The sequence below is a fragment of the Tachyglossus aculeatus genome, chromosome 19 (assembly GCF_015852505.1).
Source record: "Tachyglossus aculeatus isolate mTacAcu1 chromosome 19, mTacAcu1.pri, whole genome shotgun sequence".
NCBI classification, from domain to species: Eukaryota; Metazoa; Chordata; class Mammalia; order Monotremata; family Tachyglossidae; genus Tachyglossus; species Tachyglossus aculeatus.
In genome coordinates, this window is record NC_052084.1 from 39,446,063 (window position 1) to 39,464,681 (window position 18,619).

The 18,619-nt window shown below is 50.9% G+C and overlaps 1 protein-coding gene across 4 annotated transcripts in view; it reads left to right on the top strand.

Moving 5' to 3' along the window:
- The window catches only part of LOC119940764 (sine oculis binding protein homolog), a 98,361-nt gene extending 84,301 nt beyond the window's left edge, over nt 1–14,060 (top strand). For all 4 annotated transcript variants that reach the window (XM_038761061.1, XM_038761062.1, XM_038761063.1 and 1 more), the window contains 2 exons: nt 5,945–8,010; nt 12,400–14,060. In XM_038761061.1, the coding sequence (XP_038616989.1) occupies nt 5,945–8,008 (2,064 nt within the window). In that variant the 3' untranslated portion in view covers nt 8,009–8,010; nt 12,400–14,060. The remainder of the gene's footprint in view (nt 1–5,944; nt 8,011–12,399) is intronic.
- Nucleotides 14,061–18,619: the final 4,559 nt, after the last annotated feature.

Below are 18,619 nucleotides of genomic sequence, written 5' to 3' on the forward strand. Positions count from 1 at the left end.
TGCTATGTGACTTGGGGCCAGTCTTCTCTGTGCCTCAGATTCCTCATCTGTAAAATGGGGACTAAATCGTACTCCCTCCTACTTAGACTGTGAAACCCATATGGGACAGGGATGGTGTTCGACCTCATTATCTTATATCTACCCAGCAGTCAGAACAGTTCTTGGCAAATAGTAAGTGCTTAACTATTATTATTATTATTTTTATAAGAGATGAGAATGAGGCACAATGAGTAGGTTAGCTTAAGAGGAACAGAGAGTTTGGGGGAGAGAGCTGATGGTCAGGAATTTCTGCTTGTCATGGAGACAAATGGGCACCAGTGGAGGTTTCTGAAGAGTGAGGATATGTGTGCAGAATAATGTTTTAGAAAAATGATCTGGGAGGCAGAGAAATATAGGCTGAAGAAGGGGGAGACTGTAGGCCCGGGGACCAGTGAGAAGCCTGAGGTAATAGTCAAGGTGAGTTATGACACGTTTTCTGGATCAGTGGGGTCGCCATTTGATTGGGGAAAAAAACAGTGGGATTTAATGACAGACAAAATTATAGGGATTGAGAAAGAGGGAGAAGTCATGGATAATGCCATGGTTATGGGCTTCAGGGACGGTGGTAACGATGTCAACAGTGATGGGAAATCAGGTGGAGGAGAGGATTTGGGAGGGAAGATGAGATGGAAGGTTGTTTTTTTTTTTAAGGTTAAATCATTAGTAAAATTGGATCGTTAGGCTGCTGCTAAGGTCTCCATCAAGAAAAAGCATATTTTTAGCAAGAGATTTCATAATTCACTCTTGCCTGCCCCCAGGTCCCTGTTAAGAAGACAGCTTTTTTAATAGGCTCCCAACGGCAGCTGCTCAGCGTACTCACCACCTAGGCCAGAAGCCGCTCAGATCAGCTTCCACCCCAGCATGGTTGTATATGCTGCATCAATCAATTAGTCAGTAGTATTTATTGAGCACTTACTGCGTACAGGGCACTGTATTAAGCACTTGGGAGAGTACAACATAACAGCCACATTCCCTGCCCACAACGAGCTCAAAGTCCAGAGGGATAGGCTTAGCCTTTTAGGGACATCTTCAGAGCAACTTTGGGTCCCACTCGAGACTCTGCTTGGGTAGCATGTTGTCCTTCTCAAGAAACATCAGGTGGAAAGCACTTGGGAATCCAACAGGCCTGGCCTTGGGATCCCTCTGTCAAAAGCAAGTCCCCTTTCTGCTGAAAGAACATTTTCTGAGCAGTCTGGGGAGTGGGCTATTGGCTGCCATTGAGCCCCAAGTTCCACATCTGATCTCAGAATTGGACCCTGCCTTCATGCACTGCATTTCTTCCCTAAGCACTTTCACATCACTTCATTTTTGTCATCACAATGTCCCTGTGAGGAAGGGAAAGGGAGGTTTTGTCTAAGCCCCCATTTTACAGATGCGGGAGCAATGGGCCGAAGAGGCTAAACGACTGGTCCACGGTCATGCAACAGGCCAGAGGCAGAACTGCGACCTGGCCATCTGACTCTGAGCCCTGGGCCACGCTGCCTCATAAATTCCTAAAGTATTCATGGATAGAGCACAGGACTGGGAGTCAGGCAATCTGGTTCCAATCCCAGTTCCATCCCGTACCTGCTGTGTGACTTTGGGCAAGTCACTTGACTTCTCTGGGCGCCAGTTGTCCTATCTGTAAAATGGGAATTAAAATGCTTGTTCTCCCTCCCCCTTAGACTGTGAGCCCCATGTGGAACAGAGATTGTGTCTGATTTGATTGTACTGCATCTACCCTAGGTCTTACACATAATACCAATCCTTCTTCTTCTTCTTCTTATTATTATTATTCTATTTAGACCTGGGCTTAGCCCAGGAAGGGCGGCTGCCTTCGTCCATCCAGTTCCCGGTGCTTTTGTCACATGATGTTTGCTACAACTTCCCGGCTGGGTCTCAGGCAACACCCGCATCTTGCAACTTCTCACATCAGTCTTCTCCAGCCGCCTCCAAGGGGGCTAGCCCAGCACCTTGCTCAGTAAGGGACAAGACAGTCACTAAAAGCCATGCCAAATCCCAGTAAAAGCATCACACTTAAAAATATCTTCTTTTTGAGTATCTGCAGGAACCTGCACTTCAGTGCATAATAATGGGAGAAAAATAATGCAGTTCAAAGATTTAAAACCACTTGTAAGAAACCCAATGTTACTATTTAGAAAACAGGAGTTTATAAGCCACATGCCATGTATTTTGTGAATATGCAAATCTTATTTTCTTCTGCTGAAAGGTAGAGATACATATTTTCCCCTGGGGCCCACAATCTAAGTAATTGGCATAGACCCACTGGAAAAATATTTCATTACTGGAGTCTCTGGTTAGCAAGCTGTGAATTGGATGAGGCCCATTCCTTCTCATTGTCTCTCGTGAGATAGGCGTCAGGATCAGAAATTCATTGGTCTCATCTTAAATAATAGGTCTTTCTGGACACATCTTGCGTTCATTTCTGAAGTGACAATTTTTTTTTCTTGAAGAATTTCTCCCCTCTGCCCCATTTTCTGTAGATCTGAGTTGTGGCCCAGGCAGCAGAGAGACAAGCCATGTTGTTAGACGTAGCGACTTCCAAAGCTTGGAACAGTGTGAACTACCGGTTAGCTCACTCTGATGCTTTTGCTGGGCAACACAATTATGGCTTTTAGCCTTGGTTTCTTCAATGAATTTTATCTGGCAATAAAATAGAGTGGCAGGCCCATGATCAATGTTTCAGTTAAGCGAAGTGGGTACTACATTTCTCATTTTCAGTAATTCACCAAGGAACAGGACAAACTGGGAGGTTTGTTTTTTTCTTTTTAAGCAAGATTCATAAAGGTTAAAGTAGGTAGGAGAGAAAATATGCTTTTAGTTGGAGGTGACACTGGAGTCCCTGGAGACAACCAAGTACTAGAGGAATAAGGCACCACAGTAATTTGATAAAATCCTCAGCTGATTGCTGATGCATAAAGTGATCCAAAAGGCATTTATTTATGTGCTTTCTGATGTGTTTCCTTTTCATTGGCTAATCTAAGCCATTGATAAATCAGAGAGTTCCTGTACTCCTCATATTTTCTCAATGACTTCTCCCTCTGCAGTCTGGCAAATTTAAGTAGTAGGATTTCTTCAATAACCTAATTTGGGAATATGATGGTATTGCACATGGTTGCATCCCATAAAAGGAACGGTAAAACCCTGTCATGTACCACGTTCACTAACTCTAGAAACGGAATGTGCAGGACTCCAAGATAGAAAGCTGCTTGGATCCTGCCAGTGTGATGACTTTTTACCCTCCAGATGAAGGAGGGAGTCAGCTGAATAAAATTGAATTAGCTGTGGTATTTGTAAAGCCTGAACTATGTGCCAAGCTCCCTAAGGAGCACCGAGGCACATAGGTGATAAAGAGATCAGAGATAAGGAGATTGTGAGTCCCACAATCTCAGTCTATGTGTGCAGTTCCTGTCCTAGAAGCTTGGGTCATCATCATCACCATGGGATGCAAGGCAGCTCCCTTCTGCCCCCCTCCCCCCCCCAGACCCTCCCCTCAACAAAGCTGTGGCCCGAGTGAGGACCAGTCAGATCCTTCATGCCTCTGGACCGATATGGTGGGGAGGAAGGAATGAGGGGAAGGTAAACATCTCTCCATTTCTTCGTGGCAGCATGATTTAACTATCAACAATAGGTTTCTAGTGGTATTCCTTTCCCCAATTGGATTACTAGGGCAGATTTGAGAATTACAAAGGGTTTTCGGTCCCATTTATAGAGGTAACTTGGTCGATGCCATTTTTCAAAGGGCTGTTTCTTTTAAGGCTAAAATAAACTGAAAGAAAAGCTTATGGAGGAAGGAAATATGTGCAGTTTCTGTGGCTGTTTGATCACAAACTACCTGGCTTATTCCATGGAAAAGGGCAATTAGGCATTTGCCCAAAAATGAGTTTAAAGGAGCCAGGAGTGAATGAACACACATACACATGCAGCACCTCCCCAAAAAAATGTCTCCTCTGTTTACAATAAAGGACAGCTGAGCACACAGTGAGATGATTAATCAATAACCCAACATCTGTTTGTTTTGCATTATTTGTTATTGCTATTAAAATGCATCAACTTTTTAAAGCTAGTATTTTATAACAACTATTTTTTCTTATTTCTTTTTCGAAAATATGAATCCTCTCTAAAGCTGATTTGGTATTTTTTTGGAAACCCATCAGCATTCACTTGGACACGGTCAGAAGGTTAATGATAACCCATTCATTGAGAGGAATATTTAAAATTTCCATGAACTTAGTATCTGAGCACTGAGGAAATGACAAAAAGTGATTGTGTGGATAAAATTATGTTCCCAAAAGTAAAAGCACCGAAAGAGCTGTTGAAAAATTTGACATCTGTTTATCTGTTTATAGCTATGGCAAGATTACTCATTCTAATTCTTGCTTAAAATGCCATATGAAGGAAAGGCATTTGTGCAAACAAGAGTCATATTTGAATTGTAGATCATGTCTTCACCATCTGTGTGAACCGATGGTGTTGCAAAATTAATGTGTTAATGAAATTACAATAATTTCTCCAAAGTCATGGATTCTGAAGCCTAGGATGACTGTCATTTGAACTTTGGTGTCTGGAGATTCCAGATAGGAAGCGTTCACAGTTCCATTAGTTCCACGGCCCAGTGTAAACTACATCTGCCCTGCCTCCTGCCAGGTCCACGGTAGGTACGAGGAGGAAAAGCCAGCACAACTTTTGGAAAGTGTCCTGCAGTGTTTGAAAAGTTGTTAAATAAGCCGTCTGCCAGGGAACGTCACCCAAAAGCTGACAGCTGAAGCAGAGTGGGCAGGTGGCGCAGAAAGTTGTCCTGCCCCAGCCCAGGTTGGAAATGGCCCGGCCTTTGGCCGACCACACAGCCAGGTCCAGGCAATCCCCTGGAGGGCAGAGGTGGCAGGGCTAGGTCCTCAGGGCTGCTCTTCAGCCTCGTGGACCCCATTCCAACTGCAGGGCTGGACACCTGGACACCTGGCTGACTGGAGCCCTGAGGAGGTGAATGACATGATCATCATCATCATCATCATCATCATCATCATAATCATAATAACAATGGAATTTTTGAAGCACTAACTATGATCCAAGCAATATACTAAGCGCAGGGGTAGATACAAGATAATCAATCAAGTTGGACACAGTTCCTGACCCACAGGGGGCTCACAGTCTAAGTGGGAGGAAGAGCAGGTATTAAATCCCCATTGTACAGACGAGGAAGCGGCGGCCCAGAGTAGTGAAGTGATTTGCCCGAGGTCACACATCAGGCAAGTGGCAGAGCCAGAATTAGAACCCAGGTCCGCTGCCTCCCAGAATGTGCTCTTTCCACTTGACCACGCTGCTTCTCCTGTCAATCAGTCCATCAAGAGCATGAACTGAGCTCTATTTGGCAGACCACCTGCCCTGAAGACTTGGCAGAGGACAATAGGGTCAGTGGGCATGATCCCTGCCCTCGAGGAGCTGACCATCTAGAGAGAGAAGTAGATCCTAAAGTTGATTACCAGCAGGAGGAAGAACTAGAGCATCAAGATATATGCTTAAGAAACCCCCTACCGAAATGCCTGGGGAGGGACCTTTGCTCTCAAATATATTCAGATTTGCCCCTTTCTCCAAGCAATGTGCCAGCTCGGTCCAGCTCCCAGACCCACTCCCACGAGTTAGTGATGCTGAAGGGGTCAGGCTCGGCGCCCCCTTCCCCTCCCCTCACCCCAGAGGCACAGAGGGGCGGGTGACCGTGCTTACCAACATCTATCCAGTCATCCACTTTTTGCACTTCTCCAAGGTGCTTGGGTAGGGGAGAGTCATCAGGAGAGCCGAACGTCCCTGGGCAGAGGAGGGTGGTCCCACTCCAGGCCACAGCACACCCTCCGTCCACCCAGGGAGGCTGTCTGCCTCACTGGCTGGTATCTTTGCTTCTGTGTTGTAGGTGTGCGACTGGTGCAAGCACATCCGACACACCAAGGAGTACCTGGATTTCGGGGACGGGGAGCGTCGGCTCCAGTTCTGCAGCGCCAAGTGTCTCAATCAGTACAAGATGGACATCTTCTACAAAGAGGCCCAGGCCAACCTCCCAGCTGGGCTGTGCGGCCCACTGCACCCTGCCCTGGAGAGCAAGGCCGACGGTCCCGGTGCACAGCTGCTCACGCCCGACTCTTGGAACCTGCCTCTGGCGGAGGCTCGCCGCAAGTCCTCGTCCCCCGGGCCGGCTGCTGCCGGCCAGAGCCAGGGCCCTGGCCCGTCGGCCGCCACCTCCCCACCTGCCACCACCCCCCATTGCCCCGCCAAAGCCTCCACGCCCATCCCCAAGTCCATGCCCACACTTGGTGAGGCCCCCACCCTCCCCCCAGTGTCGGTCCAGCCCCCGGCCGGCATTGTGCCTCCTCCGATGGGCGTGCCCCCCCGGAGTCCGCCCATGGTGATGACCAATCGAGGGCCGGTGCCTCTGCCCATCTTCATGGAGCAGCAGATCCTGCAGCAGATCCGCCCGCCCTTCATCCGTGGGCCACCCCACCACGCCTCCACCCCCAACAGCCCCCTGCCCAACCCCCTGCTCCCTGGCCTCGGGCCAGCCCCGGGGGGGCCCCGGAGCCTGGGCCCCACCTCCAGCCCCATGCACAGGCCCATGCTCTCCCCACACATCCACCCCCCGACCACGCCCACCATGCCCGGAAACCCTCCGGGCCTGCTGCCCCCACCTCCGCCCGGGGCCCCTCTGCCCAGCCTGCCCTTCCCGCACCCGCCAGTGGGCATGATGCCCAACGGACCGCTGCCCCTGCCCCAGATGATGAACTTTGGCCTGCCGTCTCTCGCCCCGCTGGTGCCCCCGCCCACGCTCCTCGTGCCATACCCAGTCATCGTGCCCCTGCCCGTGCCCATCCCCATCCCCATCCCTGTCCCCCATGCTGGAGATTCCAAGCCCCCCAGTGGCTTCTCCAGCAATGGGGAAAGCCTCATTCCCAGCCCACCCGGCGACTCTCCTGGGGCCAAGCCGGGCGGCCGCTCCCTATCCCCCCGGGACCCTAAGCAGGGCCCCTCCAAGGCCCCTGACGCGCCCTCTGACACCCCCCCCGGCAGCTCCGGTCGGCCTTCGGGTCAGGCCCCCGCGCCCCAGGACCATGGGAAGAGCCAAGTGGTCGACTTGACTCTCCGGCCGGGCAGCCCGCTTGGTGGCAGGCTCGACTTTGGCCGGCCACCTCCTGGCCCCCAGGACGGCGTCATTGACCTGACACTGGGCCACCGGGCCCGGCTACACCATGTCATCCAGCGGGCCCTGCACCCACCTGGGCCGGCGAGGCGTGAGGACCGTGAGGCCCGCCCTGGGGCGGCCAGCCCGCCTGTCGGAGCTGTGGAGCGGCGAGGCAGAGGTGGCTTCAGGGACGGCAGCGGTCACCCCGCGACCGACATCAAGCCCTTGACGGGTGGCCCGGGACCCCTGACGCTCGGGCCGACCCCACCCGCCGCAGGGCCGGACACAGGTGCCGCCGTCTGCAATGTCATTGTGAACGGTATGAAGAGCACCGAGGGGCTGCGGGGCTCAGACCAGCCAGTGGAGGTGCCCCCACCACCCTTACCCCTGCTGCCGCCCCTGCCCCTCCTGCCGCCTCTTCCCCCGCCACCACCGCCGCTGCTGCAGAAGAAGCCGCCGCCCCCGGAGCCGGCCGTGAGCGAGCTGGAGTCTGTCAAAGAGAACAACTGTGCCACCCCCCACCTCCTGGATGGAGAGACTGCCAAGAAGCTGTTGGGGGAGGAGGCCCTCTCCGGGGGCGACAAGACAGACCCTGGCCTCAACCACCCAGCTGACGAGGACCACGCATACGCTCTGAGGATGCTGCCCAAGCCGGGCTGCGTGATCCAGCCTGTGCCCAAGCCCGTGGACAAGGCGGGACTGGCGCCGGGAAGGATCGCCACCCCCCTGCTGGGCGCCGGGCCCGAAGATCTAGAGCCACCGCTCAAGAGGAGGTGCCTCCGGATCCGCAACCAGAACAAATAGAGGTTCGTGTCCCTGAGTGGGCGCTCTCTCAACTTGCTGTAGTGGGGAGAGGTGGGAGTGGCGGGGGAAAGAGGCTCTGAGGGGATGGGAACAGGGTGTCCCCGGGGGTGTATGGTGGCCGGGGCAGTGGAGGGTTGGGTTTTCATGGCCCAGGCCAGAAACACCAACTTGGGGAAACCAGTGTTGTGCTCATATGATATTTTGGTCTTGCCCAGTCTCAGTGGCACTCTCAGCTTAGGGGCAGGTCAGCTGTCGGGCCTCATACTGGGAGGCACCCAAACTGGGCTGGGACCACCACTCCCCTATCTTCTGCTCACCGGCTCAGACCAGAGTGGGCTGGGCTCGGGGAAACTCCCTCCGTTCCACTGCCCCAGACTCTGCGAGGAGATTCCTAGGGGCTGTCCAGAGCCGCACCACTCAGTCCCCCCAGAGGGCTGAGCAGTTTACAGTAATCCATAGCCGGAGGGGCAGAAAAACCCAAAAAAACTTGTAGCAACTTCCCTTCGTGCTCTAGCCTGCACTGACTCTTAGGCCTTAGTCGGTCCGCTCACACAGGTGGGTGTTTGCGCGGAGGCTCAGGGAGGTGGAAGCTTCGGCTCCCCACCAAGGAGTCGGGCTCCCCAGCGAGGAGGGCAGAGAGACGGGCAGGCAGGGGGTGAGAAGAAGCCCGGCTGTGGTCTCCTGGTCGTTTGGAAATGTTACTTTCTTCGATTTATACCCACCTGCCACAAGGCATTATCTGGAAGCCAAGCCGCTGAACTGCGTTTGCTGAGGGAGCGGAAAACTACCTCTCAGCCTGCCGGTCTTGTTTGTAAATCCAGGCGGGAGCTGAATCTGTGTGAGTGGAAATGCTCAAACCCGCAGGTTTTTCAAATAGGATAGAGTGGGTGTTGTGCGGTAAGAATGATGATCAGTTTTAAACTATCTCCATCACATTCTGTGGCCCATCATCAACTCTTTTGCATCTTAAGCTTATATTTAGAACAATTTGGAAATATCTGGAGCCCATTTGGTTAAGAGTCAAATGTTGTTATTACGCTTTGTGATGGCAGTGCTTTGCACATAGTAAGCGCTTAACAAATATCATCATTATTATAACCTGTTATGAACTGCAGAAACTGCCATTTTAACTACTTTTATCCTGAACCCCTTTCTCTCTCCCACCAGAATACAGGGCTTGAGTGAGGTGTGAATATTATTGCAGAGAAGGAGAGAGAGATGATGATGGGGAGAGAGAAAGAGAGAGGGAGGGGAGAGAGATGATAAGGTCAGCGGACGGACTCCCCAAGATCTGGGCCTAACTTCAACTGCATTCTTGTTGTGTCCTGACCGATTAACATCAATTCATGTAAAAATGGCCAAACTGAGGGTTGTCTGACATATAGATTCAGAAAAGGCAGAAAGCTTGAAATATTGCAAATGAAGTTAGCTCACCTATAACTTGACCCAAATCTAAAAGTCCTGGTTCTTTTTCTCATACTAACTAAGGCTTAGCTGCTCCCCATCGTGTGAATGTGTAACCTGGGTGGAGGTGAAGGAAGGGTCAAGGGATGACCCCTTTGGATTGCCTAAATGAGTCAACAAATTGATCTTATGTCCCGAGCACCTAGTAGGTGCACAGCACTGAGCTAGGTGCTTGGAAGAGTACGGTAGCTTCCTGCCCTCAAGGAGCTTGTAGTCCAGAGGGGAACTTAGACATCGGTGACTTATTTAAATCAATTCAGGGCAGCACTGCTACCTGCAGTTTTGCAGCAAGAACCCAAGGCCACCCCTGGAGTTTGTGACCTGGCCAGGGAGAAGTGGGAAAAGGACTGAGGACAAGCAGACAACCCACTTCGCTTTCTAGGCCTGAGATTTCCCTCTTCTCAAGACAACATTTGGATGGAGTGAAGTGCAAATAAGTCAGGAGCATGCAGATTAAATTTCCCTTCTGATACCCAGGAGCTTACAGATTAAGGCCAAAGGGCTTGGCAAAACAGGGTTTGGTTTTTGCCAAACCCAAAATGTTTCACCCAGGGTTTGAGGCATTTGCCAAAGCAGAAATAGATCCAGGTTCCCCATCCTCCTTCATTTTTAATACTGTGGCATCCCAAATATGACCCTTAATGGCCATTCCCAAATAATCCAAGATCTAATCAACCTTGTCTATCGAATAATAACAATAATAGATGTGACCGTTTTCATCCACGCTATTTGGAGGGGAGAGCGGAGCAGTGTGGGCTTTGCCTGGTGCCCAGGTGCCAGCCTCCGGGAGCAACTCTTCCACCTGCTGGCCCTGGGAGCTGCCGCAAAGGAAAGGGCCCGGCTCCTCCTCTCCCTACTGTTCCCGTACATTGGCAGGGCTCAGAATGTGACAGAGCGGGAGGTGGGAAATGGAAGGGTGGTGCGGTGCAGCTGCACGCAGCCGCCAGAATTTGGGGGAAGCACATACACTTTTCCGGACAATAATAGAACCCAGAGAATAATCAGGATCATTAGAGCATTCGGGACGGCAGACGCTATAGTTTAGGCTCCACAATGGTTTCGATAAAGCCTGAAATATTTTCTCCTAGGCTGGAATTGTACATGTTTGGTCTCTGTCCAGAGATGAGTTTTAAACCCATAAAAATTTTACAGAGAAAGAAAAGGCCAAAAAGTAAATAAGTAAATAAATAAAAATACCAACTGTGAGACATCACCCTTGAAGAAGCCATTCTGAAAGGCCAAGTTTTGAAATGTCCACCTTTCCATAAGCCAATGGTAATGAGGAGTGTGCTATTTTCAGAAGGATTGGAGAAACTGGGCTTTTGGCACCGTCCTGGGCGGAGAACAAAGAGGCAGAGGCCTTGCTTACAGCCTTCCCCTGCAGGCAGCTGGGGAGAGGGTGTCTGTCCAGTAAGAGAGGACTGGCCACCTCTACTAATAGGGAGGTAATGACGACAATAGTATTTGTTAAGCGCCTGCTATGTACCAGACACTGTATTAAGTGCTGGGGTAGATAAAAGATAATCAGGTCAGACACCGTCCCCGCCCCACATGGGGCTCACAGTGTAATGGTATTTATTGAACATTGCCAATAAGCGCAGTGTATTGTACTGAACGCCTGAGAGATACACACCAGAAGCACAAGCCACATGTCTACTAGACTTTACTAATCCACACTGAATCCTCTTTTCTCTGACCACCTACCTCCTTTTTATTTCTCCCGCCCTATAGAAACTTCCAAAGGAAAGGTTATTCATAATTCTCACAGTATATCTGTAGTGTTTGGCACATTTTGGCAAGCAGATTTTCTTCCAAAAGTGCCCCTGGCATAGTGACTTAATGCTGCTCTGAGCGCTGGCATTCTCTGGCATTTGCACCTTGAAATGAACATCGTTAACTAGTTTTTGGTTCAGTTTTACTGTCATTATTTCACCTTGCCCCCACTGGGAGCAGGGTGTAAAACATCCATGTAGATTTCACCTCACCCCAAGAAGCTTTGCCACCCTCTTAAACCAGTTTGTATTGATTTCTTAGCCAACAGAGTTTTCCTTGGGACAACTGTCCGGGTCTAAGACCACCACCTGCTGCTGTAGACTTTTTTGGCTCTACAGCACTCTCTCCAACCCCGCCCTGCCAGTGGAAGGCTGCAGCTCTGGCAGGGCCTGCTGTGGAGCACCCAGATTCCGGGGAGGAAAATCCCCATCACCACCCAGGGCTGGAAGGAGGGCAATGTGAGCCTCCACCTCAAGTCAATCAATCAATCAGTGGTATTTATTGAACACTTACTGTGTGCCAAGCATCGTACTAAGCGTTTGGGAGAGTACGGTAAAACAGAGATGGGAGACATGCTCCCTGTCTACAAGGAGCTTACAGTCTACAGGACTGAAACCAAGTGTGCCTGGTGATGGAGGCAGATGGGGTTTAAATGGAAGCGTCTATCAGCAGCGAAGCAAGACACGAGAAGCAAGAAGTGGGTGGTCAGTTTCAGGTGGGAACAGGAAAGCCTCAAACCACCCTGGAGGCCTCCAGGGGTGGTGAGACCGTCCACCACTCAGGTCCACCTCCATCTGGGGCCAGCCTCATGGGTGGCGTGGTTGATGACTTCCTAGGTTTAAAAGCAGGAGCCCCTGATCCTTTGCTGATTCCTGGCTGGCCAAGGCCAAACCCCCGACTCCTCCAGGGCCCAGAGAATCAGGAAAGGACACCCTTTGCCTGTTGTTTTGGAATCATTTGGAGCCATCCCTCTGCTGCTGGTGCCCCCTATTCCTTTCCACCCTCCAGATCAGAGCCCACCCTAATTTGGCCGACATTGCTTGGGGTGTCCCCCTCCCGGGGCTGGACTGCTTGTGGGGCCTGGGCAGCTGTTTGCCCAGGGGAGCTCAGGGGCTCCCAGGCACTGACCACCGGCTCTGTCGTCTGCTTTGCAGGGCTACTGGCTGCAGGGCAGCGTGCCTGGAGGAAGGGAGCAGAGCGAACGCGTCACTCCACCACGGACACCCGCTGGCCTGCCCATCAGCCCCCAGGGCTCACACGCCAGCGAGGGAGCAGGCCAGCCTCCTGACGACAAGGCTCTCCTAGGAGCCGCCCCGCCAAGCCGAGCCTCCAACTGCCTGCCGTTGGGCCCAGAAGGGCCCTGCCGCTGCCTGCCCACGGGAGCAGGGGGCTCGCCTTGGCCCGATTGCAACAAAACCAAAACATGATAAAGTGAAAGGAAATCGACCGACCACACGGACCAACCTAGGCATGGAGTACTTTTTCTCTCTCTGTCTTTCAAGGCTCAGAAATTGGAAGTGGGACGAGGATCTGGATTTTTTTTTCCCTACATTTTTGTCTTTTCAAAAACTGCTGTGGTTTTGCTGCTACACTAAGAGTCGTGATTGCATTGTACGGTTTTGGACCTATTCAAGTTTCGGTGGGGGAAGGGGCAGGGCGGAAACGGCGACGCCTCTGCGTCATCTCCAACTGGCCCAGGATGCACTTTTAAATGAAGAGTTAGAATATTTTATTGGCTAATATACTTTTGTTATTTTTACAATGGCCACCTTTGTCCTTTTTAATGCCATATTTTCAGTGTTACACTTTTATGGCTTTTAATTTTTGATTTGACAGATGTAAGAAGCAGCATGAATAGTTTATACTGTGGTTTTTCAGAGACTGAATGCCAAGAGAACTCAGTAAATGTTTATTCTTCTCAGCTTTCTCTTTAAATTCCCCGACCTAGCACCCCATTTGGGGACAGTGCAAGAGTGTTGAACTAAAGACCAAAATTCCCTCCAGGTGTAAAATAATCCACGGGGAATATTTGCTAGGCGTCGCAAGAGGCGTGGATGAAATTTCAACCCTGTTGGTTCTCCGTGATCCAGAAAGCTAGAGAGACAGTCTCTGTGCACGCTGAGCCCTTTCCTGGCAATTGGAATGGTGTGGGAGCCTGGTGGAAATGGGGGAAAGCGCGAAAGATGCCCCGTGATTCTGTTTCACTGTTTGCTTTCTCCTGTCATGGTGAAGAGAAATGTGCAATTCGACCCTCAGTCAGTGGGTGGAGGATGACAGGGTAGATTTATTGTGTGCACTTGTACAGTGGTAGCCGAGAGTCCAAAAGTCCACTAGAGCATGTATACGGGCACGGGGTTGGTAAGACGGTTGTGACATGCCCCATTCTGACATACAAAAGGCAAAAAAAAAAAAAAGACAAAAAAAGAAAAGACAAAAAAAAATCACCTTGTGATTCAGTGTATCTGTTTACTAACTCCAATAAAGCAATTGTCCACCCTGAAGGGTTCAGAGGGTACCCTGGCCTTCAAGGCCGCAGAGAAGAGCTGAGAGGAGCAGAGAGAGTAGGCTGCTGTCACGAGGCGCGGGGACAGGGTGGGATCTAAGCCAGGAACGGGAGCCGTGTACACATGGGCACTGTGGACGCTATGTATATATACTGTATTTCTCTATTTTCCTTTGTACAGACTCACTTAACAAGTCAAGCTACTGTTTTACAGGTGCTCCTTATTTATTAGGGCTGGGAGAGTTGGGGAGGTGCCCTGGGCAACACAGCTCACTTTTTAAGAAGAAAATTGGGGGGTGGGAGGGTTGGGGAAAGAGGAGGGGATGGGCAGGGGTGGGGAGCTCCCACTGGGGGAGAGATTTATAACAAGGAACAAGAGAAAAAAAAATCTCCAGAAGCAAATTGAACACCCCGTAAGGCCCCTCACATGGAGGAACAACACCAATTTGTGCTCGTTGTCCTTCTGGGCTCACAGTGTTTTTGTCTCTCCCTGACTGGTGTCAGATTTATTAAAACAAAATAAAACATAAAGAAAAAATGCACTTAAACGTGCTGCTGTTTTTATTATTGTTCTTTTCCTTTTGCAGTAAGGTGTCCTTTTCTCTTCCCAACCAGCCCTGAAATTGTAAAACAATTTGAACCAAAAAAATTGTGACAGACAAAGGTTCCAGGGCTCTACGTGTTCCTAGCCCTTTTCTCCCATCTCTCTTCTGCTCAGAAAATAGCGTGAAAGGGGTCTGAAGTGTCAAGAGAAACCTCAAGCCTGATCGAGAGGTTTTGCCTTTCTGCCTGGCCTCACCTCACTTCTTCCTCATCCCTGCCGGCTTTCTGCAGTTAGGCAGGTTGGGATGGTGGTCTCTGGAGTCCAGCATCCCCCGAAAAGCCTTTCCCTTGGCCGAATCCCTGGGAGGCTGCTGTCCCTGCACCTTAGCTTCATCTGCAGGCCACAGGAGAAGCAGCATGGCCCAGTGGGCAGAGCATGGGCCGGGAGTCAGAAGGACCTTCCCAGCTCTGCCTCTTGTCCACTGTGTGACCTTGGGTAAGTCACTTCTCTGTGCCTCAGTTACCTCATCTGTAATATGGAGATTAAGACTGTGAGCCCCATGTGGGACAGGGACTGTGTCCAACCTGATTAGCTTGTATGCGTCAAGCACTGTTCTAAGCCCTGGGGTAGATACAAGCTGAGCAAGTTGGACACAGTCCCTGTCCCAGATGAAGGCTCACATTCTTAATCCCCATTTTACAGATGAGTAAGTGAGGCACAGAGAAGTGAAGTGACTTGCCCAAAGTCACACAGCAGACTGTGTGACCTGCACACAGTGGCGGAGCCGGAATTAGAACCCAGGTCCTTCTGACTCTCAGGCCCCTGCTCTATCCACTAGGCCATGCTGCTTCCCTCCTAGATGTCCCAGTGCTGCCATGACTGGTTTTGCAGAGGGAGAGACCTGCCCAACTGGGCAGAGGGTCTGGGGCCTCTCCTCTCTTGCACCCACCAGCCTCCACACTCCCCTGCCACAGGCCCCTACCACCCACTGAATCAGAAATCCTGGACACCCAGAGGCCCAAGCCACCTGGCCTGTGAAAACATTTGTCCTGGTGCGGGCAGGCAGGCCTCAGAGGTGGCCTGTTGGGAAGCAACACCCGTTCCTCTCTCAGGTTTCCATGCCAGTGGTGGAGCCAGAGGAAGGGGGGCTCCAGATGTGTGGGGGAGGGTGCCTCTCTGCTCTTCCCCACAGCTCAGATTGGACAGCTGGAGCATCCCTCTCCTCTGGGGATCTGGCCATCCAGGACAGGTCCCACTGGGCACAGCGGCCCCAGCCTGGAGTGGGGAAACATACCATCATGTACACCTCGGCCAGGGACAAGACCAGCTCCAGGCCCCCCAACTTTCACCCCTCTCCTGCTTTAAGGGAGGGGAGCAGTGGGGCAAGGCCTTGGCCCAACTGCCTCATCTCTCCTCCTCTCCCCAACCCCCAGACACACACCTCATGTTGGCTCCAGAATGGAGCCGCCTTTGCATGAAGGAAGCTGTCCCATCCAGTTACTACACCGTGACACTGTTCTATCCATCGGATCTAGATCATTTTCTACCTTCCCATCCCACCTCTCCCAAGGCGTTCCTGGCTTGGAGGGTCGATGCTTGAGGGCACCCAAAATGGTGCCACAAGACAAATCCCAGGAGACCGCAGGGAGGAGGGAGAGGGAAACAGAGGAATCGTTCAGGAGGGAGATTTATCTTGCTGACTTGTGGAAGAGGTGGGAAGCTGGGGTTCTCCGTACGTTTGGCTAGAAGCCTTAGGCAACATTACTTTTATAACTTCCAATCCTTTCTTTATGAAATATAACTATTACAAAGCAAAATATCATGGTGGTTGGAGAAGGGGATTGAAAACATCCACAGCTCCCACCATTTCCTGTTCCCTCCGGCCTTTTCTTCAGCTATGGTAGCTGAAATCAGACTCTGGGTCGGGCCTGCGAGTCCACATGATATTTTATTCTTATTGATCCTTCTTTCAAGGGTTTTTTTTAATAAAACTTCAATTCACCCTTCTGACCTGACTTCAGCCACCTATTTTGTCCCTGTCTTGGGGAAACATTAACCCCGTGCAAGGTTTTCTTTTCCAAAAACTGAGAAATTGAACCACTGCTTGCACCAAGGTGAGCAACAGGAAAGAAGTTCCCAGGCCAGAGAGGGCAGAGGGGGTAGAGAGTGACTCCTGACTTTAGTGCGTCAAGGCCAAACACCTGCCACCCTCCCCACCCCTGGGCCCAAGGCCCTTCCGAACTGAGTGAAGCCGGGCCGGGCCAGATTAGAGGTGGTCACTCTGATAATAATAATTAAGGTATTTGTTAAGCGCTTACTATATGCCAAGCATTGTTCCAAGCACTGGGGTGGATACAAGTTAATCAGGTTGGCCCACGTGGGGCTCATAGTCTTAATCACCATTTTACAGATGAGGTGACTGAGTCACAGAGAAGTGAAATGACTTGCCAAAGGTCACAGAGCAGACAAATGGAGGAGCCGGCATTAGAACCCATGGCCTCTGACTCCCAAGCCCGTGCTCTTGCCATTAGGCCATGCTGGGAATTTCAAGCCCACGGCCAGATGAGTCCAGATCAGAAAGGAGGCCCCCCCCAAATCCATCAGCCTGGCCTCTCCTAGCAGGTCCCTTTGGACAAACCCACCCTCATGCTCCTCATCATCCTCCCAAGCCAGGCCAGTGGCGAGCCCGGGGCAGAAGGGTCGAAAAACGGGGCACATCGAATTCCAGTTCAGTGAGGGGAATCCTGAACCAGTGGGGGAGGAGAGTGATGGGGGGAGGCTCCCCAAGGCAGGAGAATCACTGAAGGAAGCCCATGCCTTCCTGTCTTCTCTCTCATCTGCCTCTTTAAAAATAAAATTTAAAAAGAAAAAACAAAAAGCCCTGGCACTGGCCCGGCTTTTCCTTGGCTTCTGCTTTCATCTCTCTTCTCGGCGTTTCATGCCTTTGGGAATTTATGTGCAAGGTTTTTCCAAACCTCCAAATATTTTTCCACTTGGCAACCTGGGTCCCGAAGCTTCCCTGCCCCGTAGCTGTGGGGGTTCACCGAGATGGCTCAGATGCCGGGGGGAGGTGGTGTGGGAGAGGGGAACAGATAAGGGCTGACGCGGGGGGGAGGGTCCCCCTCTTTACCACTGCTTCTGAAGTGGGCTCTCAGGGGTGACCATCGCCGCTCCATCCATCCATTAGGCTGAGAAGTTGTGGAAGGAAGAAGAGAAGCGGCGGAGGCTGAATTGCTGCTCCTAGACGTCCCGCTTCCTAAAGGGGCCTGAGCCCATCGAGACCCCTTGCCTACTTCTCCTCTCTCCAGGGACCCTGAGCCCCCTCTTCCCTCCACCTCCTGCACACGCACGGCTTCCTCCACCTACAGCTTTACTGCTCTTTTCGTCTTCTCACTCTTGGGTAATCAATCAATTTTATTCACTGATCGCTTATTGTGTGTATATAATAATAATAATAATAATAATGGCATTTATTAAGCACTTACTATGTGCAAAGCACTGTTCTAAGCGCTGGGAGGATACAAGGTGATCAGGTTGTCCCACGGGGGGCTCACAGTCAATCCCCATTTTACAGATGAGGTAACTGAGGCCCAGAGAAGTGAAGTGACTTGCCCAAGGTCACACAGCTGACAAGTGGTGGAGCCGGGATTTGAACCCATGACCACTGACTCCAAAGCCCGGGCTCTTTCCACTGAGCCACGCTGCTTCTAAATATAAGATATTCAGGTCAGGCACAGTCCCTGTCCCACACAGGGCTCACAATGTAAGTAGGAGGGAGAACAGGGATTGAATCCCCATTTTACAGATGAGGTAACTGAGGCACAGAGAAGTTTAGTGACTTGTGGAGCTGGGATTAGAAGTCAGTTTCTGTAACTCCCAAGCCCATGTTCTTTCTATTAGACCATGCTATGTATATGTTGCAAATACAATGTATACAGGGTTGGTAGACATGTTCCCTGCCCACGATGAGCTTACAGTACAGAGGGGGATACAGATAGTAATATCAATAAATTACGTATATGTTTATGCTCTAGATTGTGAGCAGGGAATGTGACTTTATATTGTACTCTCCCAAGTGCTTAGTACAGTGCTTTGCACACAGTAAGCACTCAATACGATTATTATTATTGTTATTATTGAGAAGCAGCTTGGCTCAGTGGAAAGAGCCTGGGCTTTGGAGTCAGAGGTCATGGGTCCAATTGTCCCCCAATTGTCAGCTGTGTGACTTTGGGCAAGTCACTTCACTTCTCTGTGCCTCAGTTACCTCATCTGTAAAATGGGGATTAAGACTGTGAGCCCCCAGTGGGACAACCTGATCACCTTCTAA